Source organism: Danio rerio, chromosome 17, assembly GCF_052040795.2.
Source record: "Danio rerio strain M-AB ecotype USA chromosome 17, GRCz13ab, whole genome shotgun sequence".
Lineage (NCBI taxonomy): Eukaryota > Metazoa > Chordata > Actinopteri > Cypriniformes > Danionidae > Danio > Danio rerio.
In genome coordinates, this window is record NC_141037.1 from 11,116,014 (window position 1) to 11,131,668 (window position 15,655).

The window sequence follows — 15,655 nt, forward strand, 5'->3', positions numbered from 1 at the left end:
AAAATAAATTTTAAGTTATTTAAAATGCATATTAATGCTGCAACATAGTAAGTGAAATGAACATTTTAACACACACTGTTGAATACCAGACAAAACATGACAAGAACAAACAACAGTGTCATACTATGGACATACAAATAATACTTTTAATGGGACTTTAAGCTTTCAAGTACATTTGTAGGTAATAATAAAAAAACTTTCTCTGATATTTTAAGCATCAAGGAGTGCAATACATTAAATTTACACTTAATTTACAGCCTAATTTTCCCCCACATCCTCTCACTATGGTTTTAGTATAGCAACAGCCTTTGCACACACAAAAAATATACACACTACGGTCAAAAGTTTGGGGTCAGTATTTTTTTTTTCATGTTTATTTTTTTAAAGAAAATTATTGTGTTAATCACGGTGGCATTTATTAAATATAAATAAATTGTTAAATATTTATTACAATTTTAAATAGCTGTTTTCTTAATGTGTGTTCCAATGAAATTATTCTCCAGTCATTATTGCTTTTATTACTATTACCGTTAATAATAATAATAATAATAATAATAATAGCAATAATAATAATAATAATGTTAGTAATAATAACAATATTAATAATAATATTAGTAATAATAGTGATGATAATAATAATAATAATAATTATTATTATTAATATAAGAGCGATTTCTGAAGGATGTGACTCTAAAGACTGAAGTAATGAAAATGAAAATTCATCTTTAAAATGACTGAATAAATTATTAGAATCTTATTTTACAACATTTAAAAATCAGACTGACCCTAAACCTTTGACCGGTAGTGTATGCACACATACTGTTAAATTTAACACAAACTAGACTCATTTGACTCAAATACTTTATTGAACGATCACAATTTGGCCCAAAATGACAAATTAAATGTAATTTTAAATCTGTATAATCTGCCAATATCCCTCAAAATCCCTATATGTATGACACAATAGTAAACTAATATTTATATGGCTGAATTAGTATAGTTTTTTTATTTTAACAAATTTTGTTTCAAAGTAGACCATTTATTTGCATTTATTGTCTTTTTCTGTGCAAATTGGTAATTGCATGGCCTATATGAGTCATGGGCAGCACGGTGGCGCAGTGGGTAGCACAGTCGCCTCACGCCTAACCAATCGCTGGTTCGAGCCTCAGCTGGGACAGTTGGCATTTCTGTGTGACGTGTGCATGTTCTCCCCGTGGGTTTCCTCCGGGTGCTCCGGTTTCCCCCAAAGTCCAAAGACCTGTGTTATAAGTGAATTGGGTAAGCTAAATTGACAATAGTGTATGTGTGAGAATGGGAGTGTATGAGTGTTTCCCAGCATTGGGTTGCAGCTGGCAGGGCATCCGCTGCGCAAAACAAGTAAGTTGGAGGTTCATTCTGCTGTGGCGACCCCAAATTAATAAAAGGACTGAGCCCATGAAAATGAGTCATCTCTGCTTTGACCTACATTTAATCATTCAAAAATTCAATTTGTGTTATTTGCCTTTGACAACATACAAACAGCACTGCAGAGAAATATCAGGCTATTATTATTATTATTTTAAGTAAAATAATATGCGACTTGGTCACTTATTTATCTGGGGTTGCCACAGCAGAATGAACCGCTAACTATTCCAGCATTTGTTTTACGCAGTGGATGCCCTTCCAGCTGCATCCCAGTACTGGGAAACACCCGTACACTCTCACATTCACACCCGCCATCATGCACTACAGCCAATTTCGTTTTACCCAATCCAGACTGGGGGAAACTGGAGCATCCTGATGAAAACCCACATGAACAACTGGGCCAGCCGAGGCTCAAACGGTGGCTGTGAGGCGAACCACTGAGCCACCGTACCATTAAAATAACATCATTTCATATATTATAATCTTACATTAATGAACTCACTGTCAGAGTTACAATAGCTATATAAATTGTGGTAATAATTAAGCAAATACTATGGTTAAAACATGGTTGTGACTTTAGAATAAAGTATTTTAATTCTAAAAAACACTTGTCCCCAAAGACCCACACATTTTCTGCTACAATATTAAAGACTTGTATTTGGCTCCTGGTGATGCATCAAGGTAGTATGAAGTGAAATGATCAGTCTGTTAGAGAAACCAAACAGTGTTTACAGCCTCTAAAGTCTTTTCTTAGTGTGTTCGCGACAGTCTGGAGCAAGTCATGTCGCATAATAATGATATATGCAACTCACGTGTGAACTGACCCTTTTTGTTTGCAATGAAGAGAGAGAGACAACGTGCCTCATCAAAATACTGGTTTACCTGGTGCTTACATCAGGGTTCTTACTTTTTTTTTAAAGTATTCTCAAACTTTTACAACACTTACAAGTGTGTGAAATTACATATACAATCTTCATCACATTATATCAGATGCTAATCTTCGTTTTATTCTTTAGTATAGTATTTTAAGGAAATGTTTTGATGTCATGCTTGCCCCAAGCCCAATATTAAATTACTGTCATGCATTTAAGATGCAAGTAAAGGAAATTGTAGATCGTGCATCATCTTTAGTAAATATTAAGTAAAATAAAATCAAATAAATGAATATGAAAGCAACACTATTTCAAAACCTTGAATCTGAAATTCATATTTTTCACAAACTCCACAGTCTACATTTTATGCTAAAATATTTGTTTTATTTTATTTTAAATAGTTACCTATTTTAATTATTATTATTATTATTATTATTATTATTATTATTATTATTATTATCATCATCTATTAAGAAAAATAAATAAATATGAAAGCAACACAATTATTTAATTTACTTGCATTCTAAATATATTTAATTTAATTTCAAAGGGAGCAGATAAGAAAAGATCATTCACATGCACAAGTCCAGTTTACAATTTTTGCAAAAAAATATTTGTTTTATTTAATTTAAATATTTTATTATCATTGTTGTTGTTGTTGTTGTTGTTGTTGTTGTTGTTATTATTATTATTATTATTATTATTTAATTAGTAAAACAAATAACTGAATATGAAAGCAACCATATTGTATTTCCTTGAATCTGAAATTCATATTTATTTTAATTTCAAAGGGTGCAGATAAAAAGACCATTCACATGCAAAAAAACTCTACAGTCTACATTTTATGTAAAAACAAAAAGATTTGTTTTATTTAAATTGTTAATAATAATAATAAAAAAAAAAATAATAATAATAAAATAATAAATACTATTATTATAATTATCATCATTACCTATTTAGTAGAATAAATTAAAATATTATTATTATTATTATTATTATTAGCTATTTAGTAAAATAAATAAATATGCAACACAATTACTTTATTTACTTCCATCTTAAATTCTTATTTATTTTAATATCTAAGGGTACAGATTACATTTAATAAAAAAAGAAAAATTATTTGTTTTATTTTATTTAAATAGTTAATTATTATTATTATTGTTATTATTATTATTATTATGATTATTATATGCAATAAGATTAAAATGAAAGCAACAGAATTACATTTCCAAGCCGCTTAAGATTTCAAAACTTGAAAATTGATTAGGGTAAAGCTGGTTTATTTTCACACATTCTGACTTTTTCTTTTTAATAATATATTTCAAAAAATTATTCTTTGCAAATTATAAATGCAGAAATCATCTTAGCAGCCAATGACTATTAAAGTACAACATTCATGATAAAATATTTTTGCTACTTTCTCTTTACTGTTACTTATTATTTAAAATGAGCTGTGCAACAGTTCCTCAGGGAACTTGACTGTTTGTTTGTTCAATTAACTTGAAATTGTAAAAACCATTGAGTTAACTTAATCGATTTGCGATGAGAGGAGATGAAGGGATTGTGTGGAACCCAGTATTTTTTAACAGTCCATTAAATAGTGCTAATGTTGTTTTGAAGTCATACTTACAAGCGATTTTAGACAGAATATTCAAAGTAGTGTGGTAAACAAGATAGGGAGTGTTTCAAAAGTTGTGAACGAGTAAATAAAACCAACTTCACCTCAACATGTTTACATTGTTCTGTTTTATTTTGCATGATGATGTAGCACAGTTTCTATTTTGTACACCCAATAATCAGACTGGGCTGAAGCTGGTTTTATCTTCGTACATTCAGACTTTCTCTTTAAAAACATTATTTCAGAAAAGTATTCCTTGCAATTTCTAAATAAGGAAATTATATTAGCACAATGATCAAAGTATGACATTGTTTACAGTCAATCAAGGATTTAGGACGTTTCTAAGGGCCCATACGATCTACCATCGATCCTTTGTTTGGGCATAAAAACACTTTGAAATAAAAATAAAAACGGCAGGATTCCCTTTCCTTTTCATTACAAGTGTCGTCTCGCCTTCATATGCAATCCTAAAAACAATCATGTAGCGGTGCGTGACTGTCAGCTGACCGGCTCAATAATGCTAAATAGACGCTGCTTCCCAAACGGATTCTGTACACGCGATTTGAAGCGGAGTGAAAGTCTGGGTTTTCGGTGCGTTTCAACACATATACACATAATTAATAATAATCTAAAGATGTCGATCTTGGTGGGGGTTTTTTCAAACACAACTAATTTCATCCTAAATGAGCATAAAAAGTTAGGAAAGCAATCGAATGATTTCATTATAACTTTAGATGTGTGCATTTTTAAAGTAACATCTGTTATTTAATGTAAACAAACGAAAAAAATCTAAATAAATAAGTGATTCATTCGCTGCTTTTTACAGGGCTCTTTACAGGCTCTTTTCCACCTTCAAATTCCAGCATTTTCAAGATGCATTTGTATGCTTTTCCAGCACTTAACAACCACGGTTAATTGTGCTATTTTAAAAACACAATATATGACACTTCAACTTAAATTGTTGAATACTTTGGAGCATAGATTTATTGTGATAGTTTACCCAAAAATTATTTTAAAATAATTTTTTTAAAATTGGATGAAGTCTATTGGATGAAGTATGTTTTTAAGTTTGGTCTCTTTCTACCTAAAGTTGATATCTCAAGAAATGAGCTCACAGTCAGATTTTGTTTGGGTGTAGTACCAAACTTTCATGACTAGTCGTTCATGATATTTCAAGTGCATTGCTATTTTTTTTTTTTTTTAACAGTCATTGAATTGGCGTTTCAGGTGCAAAGATGCATTCTGGGTGAATATGTTCTAAATACGCATGAAGCTAATAGTGCCAAACGAATCTGAATTTGAATTGTGTTGGTTTGAATTTTTGAAAACTTAAACTGTGTTTTTAACGTCCCAATATCTACAGTCTTTGAATTCAGAACCAAAACAAATCTGAAGTTTGAAAATATGTCTATAAAAATCTGCCTTAAAAAATTAAGCTGTCTTAAATTTCAGATGTTCATTAATCAAGTTAAGAAACTCCAGTTAACATTTTAATAGCATATAATCAGCTTTATTAACTTACAATTGTTAATTCCATTTAACACGATTCAAATTCAGATTTTGGGATATTATTAGCTCCAGAAATACATGCAAGCCGTGAACATTTTGCAATGAAAACTGGTCGCACGACAACAATTCATGCACTCGCACATATGCTCCCAAATATATTTTGAGGTCACAAGGACAAAATTGTGCGCATATGCAACCAAAACAGTCACAATTTCGAGCCCAGCAAGTTCAAGCACTTTGTCCAAAAATCCAAGCACTTTTCTAACCTTGAAAAACACTATATTAAATATCAAGCATTTTCTAGAATTTCCAGCAGCCGTAAGAACCCCGTTTTTAATCTGAATGTGTGAGTTATGAGATTTGATAGCTTGATTCTATTTCATTATAATAGCTTTTAATTTTAATTAGCTTAACTGTTTGCTAATGTATTTGCTGCTAATTTTTCTTTTCATTCATTCATTCATTGTCTTGTCGGCTTAGTCCCTTTATTAATCCGGGGTTGCCACAGCGGAATGAACCGGCAACTTATCCAGCACGTTTTTACGCAGCGGATGCCCTTTCAGCCGCAACCCATCTCTGGAAAACATCCACACACTCACTCATACACTACGGACAATTTAGCCTACCTAATTCACCTGTACCGCATGTCTTTGGACTGTGGGGGAAACCGGAGCACCCGGAGGAAACCCACGCGAATGCAGGGAGAACATGCAAACTCCACACAGAAACGCCAACTGAGCCGAGGTTCTAACCAGCAACCTTCTTGCTGTGAGGCGACAGCACTACCTACTGCACCACTGCCTCGCCCTATTTTTACTTTTGTAAATAAAAATAATAAAACATATTACTGACCATTTAACTGTTTATTTATAATGAAACAACTCCAAATGAACATATTTAGCAATTTGGGATTTATTAAAGAGGGCTTGGGAAGTCGGGGCAATCTCTTATTAGGGTGGGTATATCCCTTATTTTCACATGCCAATGTTAACAGGTATGGTTTATATATCGAATCAATAGGCTTCAATGTGGTCAAAGAGGCTTGTGACCATGATGTATGACTCCGAAGCAACATTTAATTGCCTGTGAACAATGTTGTACTCTGATAGTCATTGGCTGCTAATATGACTTCACTATACAGAATTAGCAAAGCACACTTTCCTGATATTATATTATTAAGGAGAGGGTCTGACTATAAAACTTTAGCTAAACATCCTGTTTACAATTTTATACACACTATAATCAGTCAAAGAATATGACTAAAACAACACTGGCCACATCATTTGCACTACATAATAAAGCAACAGCTCGATGACAGACACTGACACACACACAGAGGTGGCTTATGCTTTAACTTTAACAGGGTAATTAAACAAGCTAACATCAAATCTGTTCGTGACATGATGTGGCTTGCGGGTTCTTGTCCTAGTTTCAGCCTAAACATAAGACTACAGGGTGTAAAAGGCGAATTATTGTGCACACACACACAGGTTAGTGTGTATGTGTGTGAGGTTTGTCAGAAGGAAGTGAGCGGACGGACTCAAATAGGACACACACACATATATATTATACACACACACAGGCCACAATGACACCAGCAAACACACACACTCTCTTAACACGACAACAAACGAACACGACTCGGAATAGGAGCACAAAAAGGCAATAGAAATAAGGAAAAAAGGGGAAAACTTACTCCTCTGTCCTCTTCTGAAAGAAAATCGGGACCGTCGTCCAGCCCTTCTTGCTGTGGAGAGACAGACAGAAAGGTGAGACATGGACGATTGGGGTGTAAAGACGACAGATGCGCGTTATTTCTCGACGCATTGAGTGAAATCTGATGTAAAGGATGAATGTGAAGGGAGTGAGAGAGAAAGGCACCCACCATCATGGCTGCTGCGGGTGGAGTATGAATGTGGCGGAGCGCGTGACGTCAGCGAGGCAGCAGATCTGAGAGGCGGAGTCTTCAAGTGCTCAAGACAAGAGCACATTAACTTTTATGTTTGCGATGTAAACTACCTCAATAAAGTCTTGTCGCTTATACAAGTTTTAGGAACAATAAATAATAACTTTTAGTTGATCATTTGGTATCAGAAGTGGCTTATATGAAAGGCAAAGGCCTCTAGATTACGCTTATTTTACCAAAATAAAATATGATCATGTCTTGATTTTTAATGATTTAATTAGGACAGTAAGGTCTGACTTTGCTTAAAAGTTTTGTCATTTAACAGAAATAATGTCCAGTATAGAATATAAAGTCATGCTGCAGTGGGAAAAGAATGATTATTGTGTATGACACTTATAAGCTTGGAGGACTGCATCCATACATCTCTGCAATGACTCTAATAGCTTATTAATAAAGTCATCTGGAATGGCAAAGAAAGCGTTCTTGCAGGACTCCCAGAGTTCATCAAGATTCTTTGGATTCATCTTCAATGCCTCCTCCTTCATCTTAGCCCAAACATGCTCAATAATGTTTATGTTTGGTGACGGGGCTGGCCATTCCTGAAGCACCTTGACCTTCTTTGCTTTCAGGAACTTTGATGTGGAGGCTGAAGTATAAGAAGGAGTGCTATCCTGCTGAAGAATTTGCCCACTCTTGTGGTTTGTAATGTAATAAGCAGCACAAATGTCTTGATACCTCATGCTGTTGATATTTCCACTTTTCAGATCTCTCGTACGCCCCCATACTGAATGTAACCCCAAACCATGATTTTCCTTCACTGAACTTGACTGATTTCTGTGGAAATCTTGAAACTACGCTCTTTCTTTTACCCCGGTGTGTCTGTTAAAAAAAATATTTATTAATTAACTAATTAGTAGATAGATAGATCTCAATGCACTGTTTCCATATTATTTATTCATTAATTAATTTTCATAAATTAATAAATTTCCTGATTTATTAGGGGTCATCACAGTGGAATGAACCGCCTGTTTTTATATTATACACAATAATCTGTCAAAAGATAGATAGAATAAAAATACAGACTTAAAAAACTATAATAATTAAATTATAACAAATTACTTTACAAAACTTTACAAAAATATTGTGTTTTAATTAGATTTAGTCCTGATTTATTTTTGTATTATTTGTTCCTTTATTTATTATTTTCTGCCTTTTTTGTTATTTATACTTAATTAATTCATTTATTTTATAACTTTATGTTTGTCTATTTTTGTATTTACTTATTTATTTATTAATTAATTGATTCATTTTTAATTTGTAATTTTTGCAGGTTTGGCACTCCATAGTCTGACTATCCTTGTGATTTATTTATTTGTTTGTCTTTATTCTTTGTGTTCTTGTTATATTATTGATGAGTTATGAAGATTTGCATACACATATACAGAAACAAAATTAAAAATTATGTAATTATTATATTTAATTATTGTCATTATGTAATGTTCAGTCTATGGTCTGTACAAAACAAAATTTCTTACCGTCAACGTTTGTGTGTTGATGTGATCACTGAGCACTAGAGGGCGACAAACACTCCTCTTCTTCCTCACCTGATTGAGATCTATTGAAATAGCCCGCTCAGTCATTCAGGTCACACAAGTTTAAAAGACTTCAGCAGAATTGAACAGCTATTTTTATCACAAATTTCCAGATAATATTCATGCCGTATCACATATTAGTACGGCCTATAGTTTGTGGTTACTGACAGACTGGCAAAACTTAGACCTAGCAAAGGCCAGACCTCCAGAAAACTGTCCATCATAAAATTGCAGCCCACCTGTAAGTGATTCCTGTACACAAAATACCCCAGGTAGCAAAGAATTCTGGCCCAGATTTGGCATAAATCTGGCACAGCAGGCTTTCATCCGGCACTGGCATACTGCATGTGGACCAAACATGGCCCAGAGGTGTCACTATCTTTAAGGTGGCACCTATGGGTGGCACACAATAGATGGGCCAGATATAAATTGTAGTATTTGGCCCAGATGTTAATAATTGATATGTGGCCCATGTAAGCTTGGCCTATCTTGACCCAAATTAAAAAAAAAAAAAACCTTGTTATTATTTTCAAATAAAAATATATCAATTCTACTAATCAAGTCACTTCAAGACAAAGCACGCCTATAGTGTGCCTAAAGCACAAAGATTCATGGGTTTATCAATTTCAATTGCGGTCATGACACACCAACATCAGTTATGGGTCATTAATTTGGCTGAGACTTGGCCCAGATATGGTCCATGTTTGGCCCTTGTATGGAAGCCAGACTTGGTCCAGGCATGTACCGTAATTCACTGCGGCATGTGGGCCAAGCAAAAGCTGATGTTGTGGACCAGAGCTGGGACAGAGATATTTTGCTATATGAGACATATATTATATGATTAAAAAGCCCATTAACATGCAAAAAACAAACAAACGTATTCAAAAATCATTTAACCTCTACATTTACATTTACATTTAGTCATTTAGCAGACGCTTTTATCAAAAGCGACTTACAAATGAGGACAAGGAAGCAATTTACACAACTATAAGAGCAACAATGAAGTGCTATAGGCAAGTTTCAGGTCTGTAAAGTCTAAGAAGGAAAGTATTAGTTTTTTTTTTTTTTTTTTTTTTTTGGGTACAGTTAGTGTGATATCCAGAGAGGCAATTGCAGATTAGGAAGTGAAGTGGAGACTAAACAGTTGAGTTTTTAGTCGTTTCTTGAAAATAGCGAGTGACTCTGCTGTTCTGATGCAGTTAGGGAGTTCATTCCACCAACTGGGCAGATTGAACGCGAGCATTCGGGAAAGTGATTTCTTCCCTCTTTAGGATGGAACCACGAGGCGACGTTCATTCACAGAACGCAAGTTTCTGGAGGGCACATAGATCTGCAGAAGCGAGAGCAGATAAGAAGGAGCAAAGCCAAAAGTCGCTTTGTAGGTAAACATCAGAGCTTTGAATTTGATGCAAGCAGCAACTGGCAGCCAGTGCAGACGGATGAGCAGCGGAGTGACATGTGCTCTTTTAGGTTCATTAAAGACCACTCGTGCTGCTGCATTCTGGAGCAGCTGAAGAGGCTTGATAGAGTTAGCTGGAAGCCCAGCTACATTAACCTCTAGTTTACATCACTTTTTTTGCAATTAAATCTTAATCGACAAATGTTTCTTTGGAAAGGAATGCATATATTACTATTGTTTTTATTTAGTAGGAAGTTTAATAGATTAAAACACAATTACCTTCACCCTAAATCCTGTTGCAGCTCTTATGGTTACATATTTAAACCTTAATATTGTAGTAAAAAAATAAAGCAACCATGACAAACCATATATCAGTTGAAAGCTTAAAAATAATAGTTTCCATATCTGACTGATTATGACAGTTATTATTAAGCAACAATTATTTATTGATTTGCAACAAGGATACTCATCATAGCCGTAAAGCATTACTTTGCTACAGCAATCCACATGTAAAAATGTTTTTTTTTTTTTTATTAGATGTTTTGGATGTTTTTTAGAGACTAAATACAAATCAAATACCACCAATCTCCCCCTACTATTTCATAATTGTATGTCTACTTTACAAATATTGTCAGAAGTATGAAAAATGCGATCACATAGGGGGCGCACTTTTATGGTCATTCATTCATTCAGTCATTTTCTTGTCGGCTTAGTCCCTTTATTAATCCGGGGTTGCCACAGCGGAATGAACTGCCAACTTATCCAGCACGTTTTTATGCAGCGGATGCCCTTCCAGCCGCAAGCCATCTCTGGGAAACATCCACACACTCACTTATACACTATAGACAATTTATCCTACCCAATTCACCTGTAATGCATGTCTTTGGACTATGGGGGAAACCGGAGCACCCTGCGAAGGCAGGGAGAACATGCAAACTCCACACAGAAACGCCGACTGAGCCGAGGTTCGAACCAGAGGCGACAACACTACCTACTGCGCCTTGTATGGTCACCTCTGAATCTCACCTGGTGGTGATGTCTGGTACTGCAGCCAAACTAAATCTTACCTATTACTGAAAGCAATTTTTTTTGAGATACCAACTTCAAATGTGGATTATAATTAATTCAGATTGCTTTTAACCTGTTTGCTACTGCATATACCTACTGTACTCTGGGCTATAATACAAAAAAAGTGATAAGTTATAAATAAATAGGCTAGTCTTGTGTAGCCCATGAACATTTCCTGCTTGTTATCAAACTATTTCATAACTGTAACAAGAGGCAATTCAATCATAACTTAATGTTTAAACAGCTATCATAACAATATCTATCAATATCTGGCTCTTTTTGAAATCTCGAAAGGTATAGAAATTAAAAATGTAAAACAGGAAATATGTTGGGACCGCTGTTTTTGTTTACATCCCTTAAAATGGTCTATAAAGCGCACACGTTTGGCTTTTATATGATGATGAAATAACAAAACACCAGCTCAGGACATAAACAGATATTGAGAAATTAAATACAGGCATCAGTATCACAGACGTGGGCATTCATATAAACATATTGAGTAACATTGTCCTCGAGTAAAATCTTGTGACCCTGCAACAAGCAATACTGATATTCCCTCAGCAGGTTATGTTTCACCGCATTAGACACAGCAAGTTCACACAACTGACCATATAGTGTTCGGTTAACTACAATGACCATGAAATACCCTCGTGATGTGCTACTTTAAAAGTTTGTTCGTTTTGTTTTGGAGGTACACAAGGTTTACATTCATCCAAAGTAAAAAAAAAAAACTTAAATTCTCTTGCATTGAAGCATCAGCTTTTCACTCTGTGTCTAAAATGGTTTGTTCAAGAAAGTGTTTTAAACCCCCCTTTCCAGAGTCTACTCTCCTTTGATTGGTCGATTCATGACACTATTTTGATATTTTTTTGTCTATTTTGATCGGTCAACCACTTACTGCTAGCATGCTGAATCATTTAAAAAAGTTTGCTGCCACCTACTGGCAGGTTTGATTATTTATAGTCGACAGACATAAAACATCCAAAAATATCAGTTAAATATCGTTTCATCATCAATAAAAGAAAAAAATTGATTGTGTGTAACCCCACCAGTCCTACGCCACCCAACCCGCTCCGAGCTGGTTTTGAAACGGTGACCTTCCGCAAGGGAGTCGGTTGCTCTAACAAGGAGGCTTAAGACCATGGCCTCTAGCATCTGCCGCTAGAGCACAGGAGTGAGGTTTAACTGCACAGCACTTACTAGCTGGCCTCCGTTACACGTGCAGGAAAACAGAATAAATTACTGACGACTCGTTTCAGGGAGTCGGATCTTTCTATTGGTAGACAACAACAACATTTAACCTGCGTTTTGAGGTTTGAAACTGCAGACTTTTCAAAACCGCTATTTAACACACTACATCAGCCGTTCCCAAACTGGGGTGTTTGCACAGTCTGACCACCAGGGGTGTGTGAGAGAATGTTTGTAATGGCAGAAAATTTTATCTTTTATTATTTTTATGCATTTATCCTGGGTAAACTTCACGTCACATTTTTGAGAGAAAAGAAATTCACTAAGAAAGAAAAAAAAATCACATTACTAATTGTAATTTACAACCTATGCATACTCACTCATCCCGCGGTTTAACGTCTGCCTCACAATAGCCCTGCCCTTTCCCATTAGACGCTAACTTATAGTACATTCGCATTTTTTTCTGCTTATTATTTAATCAAAATTAAAATAACTGCACTGTAAAGGTGTCAAGTGACAGTAGGGATGAACCATCTACATCAGCCTCTTCTGTGGAAATGTGCAGCGGCCTTGAATATATGGACTAAACCCCGTTTACACTAGTGCGTTTTAGTTTTAAAACGGCGTTGTAGAATGAAAACGATCCGCGTCCACACTCGCGTTTCACCCAGCGTTTCTGAACTGCTCTCCGTCCACACCAAAACGCTGAAAACGCACATCACGTGACCACACACACACTCTCAAGCGCTGTAGCCAATCTACCCAGATGAGAGCTCTGCTAGTCGGACTTCTCATCAAGCATCTCCCGCTGGATCTAATCTCACTATATTTATTAAACGTGATATTTCATTCATCTTGTTGTCTTTATTTAACGACATATTCATTGGACATTGAAATCTATTACTTGTTCTCAGGTAACGTGTTTTGGCTAAGCGCAAAGATAAGTTAATGATTAATGTAACCACGTACATTCTGTATATTGACTGATCGCTTGCCTTTATTTCCTATAATGTATAAACTTATTGTATGTTATACTTTTATAATGGCCATTATCGATTAAAACTGATATTCAGCAAAGAGAGGGTGTGTTTCGTATTTTCACTGAAATTGAAAGGAGGCATTTGTTATAGGCTCCGTTTTGTTATAAATATCCACACAGTGAAGATGACGCTCATATATGCAGCACGATACCTCAACATTTCTGCTGTCTGTTTAGTTGTTAATATTAAAATGAAAATAGGCAGTTCCATCATGTTTACATTTTATTGTTGAGAAAGTAAAACAACGTAGCCAGGGTGATGTGAATGAAGTTATAAAGCACACTGTTCCCTTTGAAGATTTACCCGTGTCCTCGGTATAGTCTGTTTTCCATATCAAACTGAGAAGAAGAGACTGCAGCCATGATCAAACTTGCGAAGTTTTAACTTACACGGAGAGGATGCGAGACTGAACTGTGTGTGGGCTACTTAATATTGAGGAAAAGCCCCAATCAGAGAGGCGAACGTCTGCAGCCCCGCCTCCGTTTTCAGATGTCTCCGTTTTCCATCATCCACACTGAGACGGAGCAGCAGCGTTTCAGAATGAAAACGGCCTCTCCAGCGTTTTCGAAACGCTCCGTTTTCGGCGCTCGAGAACTCCGGCGTAGTGTGGACGGATGGCGTAACCGTAGCAAAACTTATGCGTTTTCAAACTAAAACGCATTAGTGTAAAGAGGATAACGAATGAGGTGAAGAGGTGTAGGCGGGAACAGAGAAATCCATGTACTGATGAAGAGAATTAGGCCTACGCTAGAGAGCGAAAAAAAGTAAAGTAAGAAGCGCAAATATAGCAACAGTTACATTGGTTTCGGGTTTACATGGATTGGAGATGCAGAAAATCCAAATCCGCAATGTATAGTCTGTGGTAAGGCTTTAGCTAATAGCAGTGTTAAGCCCTCATACAGTATACTGAAAAAAGTGTTGCATGCAGAACTGTTGCAAACAATTTATTTGTGTTGAATTTAAACAAACAAATTAAGTTTATTAATGTTCAACTTAATTTGTTTGTTTAAATTCAACACAGATAAATTGTTTACAACCACTTTACGTTAAAAAATTTAGTAAATCCAAGGAGTCATCTCTGAATAATTTTTTTCAGTGATATGGTCCGGCACTTACAAACAAGACACAGCGACTTACAAGACATGCCTGTAAGTTTTTTTCTTGGATAATTGGGGAACTGCAGAAGAAGAAAAAAGGAGGCATAAAGGAGCAGAGGCTTTCATCTGAAAAATTGCACCATCGGTTTCCTGGGTTCACTGCAGCATCCACCAAGAAGCTCTAGTGATGAAAAACATTAGATTAGCTTATGTCTGTATTTAATGATGCTGTTAAAATTGTCAACTTCATAAAAGCTTGTCCATTCAATTCACATATTTTATTATTTTAATTTTTTATCACGTACACAGAAAATATATGTATTTTGTTATTGTATTTAAAATGTGACAGGTGTCAAATATTAGAAAGGGGTGCACACAGTAAAAAGAACCACTGCACTACATGAATGGTAGCTATCACCCAAAAAGCAAGTTCAACCGCGGCACTTTAAGCTGCTGTTGCAGTAAACATGACCCTGCAAACCTGAAGGTCAGCATCTTTATTCTGAGAAACCACATTCTGCATAACTCAAGACTGCACTTCTTCTCCTCTGTCCTTTAAACGCACAAACATTCTGTTTAAACCAGAAGGAACGATGTCAGTGTTCATGAAATGTTTTCACTACATGTCGCACACCTCACATGCTTTGTAACAGAAGCTATCAATACACAGTGAGTATGCAGTAGCGCACACTGGAGATCAGGGAGAGGTCATTTGTTTATTTTCAGCACGCTTGTCCAGACACAGAGATTCAGAGCTTACATGAAAGGCACTTTGTTTCATTTATAAAAGCTCTGGCAAATCAGTTGGCTACCCGAGCCCAAAATAGAGGCTCATTTTCTGTGCGCTTAAATATATGTTGAATTTAAGCATCAGCTAAATTAATAAATGGATATTTTGTAATAATTTATTTTCTTTTTTAGTGCATATTATTATACCTCCTTGTCAATGTATAATGTACAAA

General features: G+C 35.2%; 1 protein-coding gene across 1 annotated transcript in view; it reads right to left on the bottom strand.

Moving 5' to 3' along the window:
• Positions 1 to 7,314, bottom strand: part of snx6 (sorting nexin 6) — a 30,472-nt gene extending 23,158 nt beyond the window's left edge. The window contains 2 exon segments of the mRNA NM_001030217.2: positions 7,100 to 7,150; positions 7,289 to 7,314. Coding sequence (NP_001025388.2) covers positions 7,100 to 7,150; positions 7,289 to 7,294 — 57 coding nt within the window. The 5' untranslated portion in view covers positions 7,295 to 7,314.
• Positions 7,315 to 15,655: the final 8,341 nt, after the last annotated feature.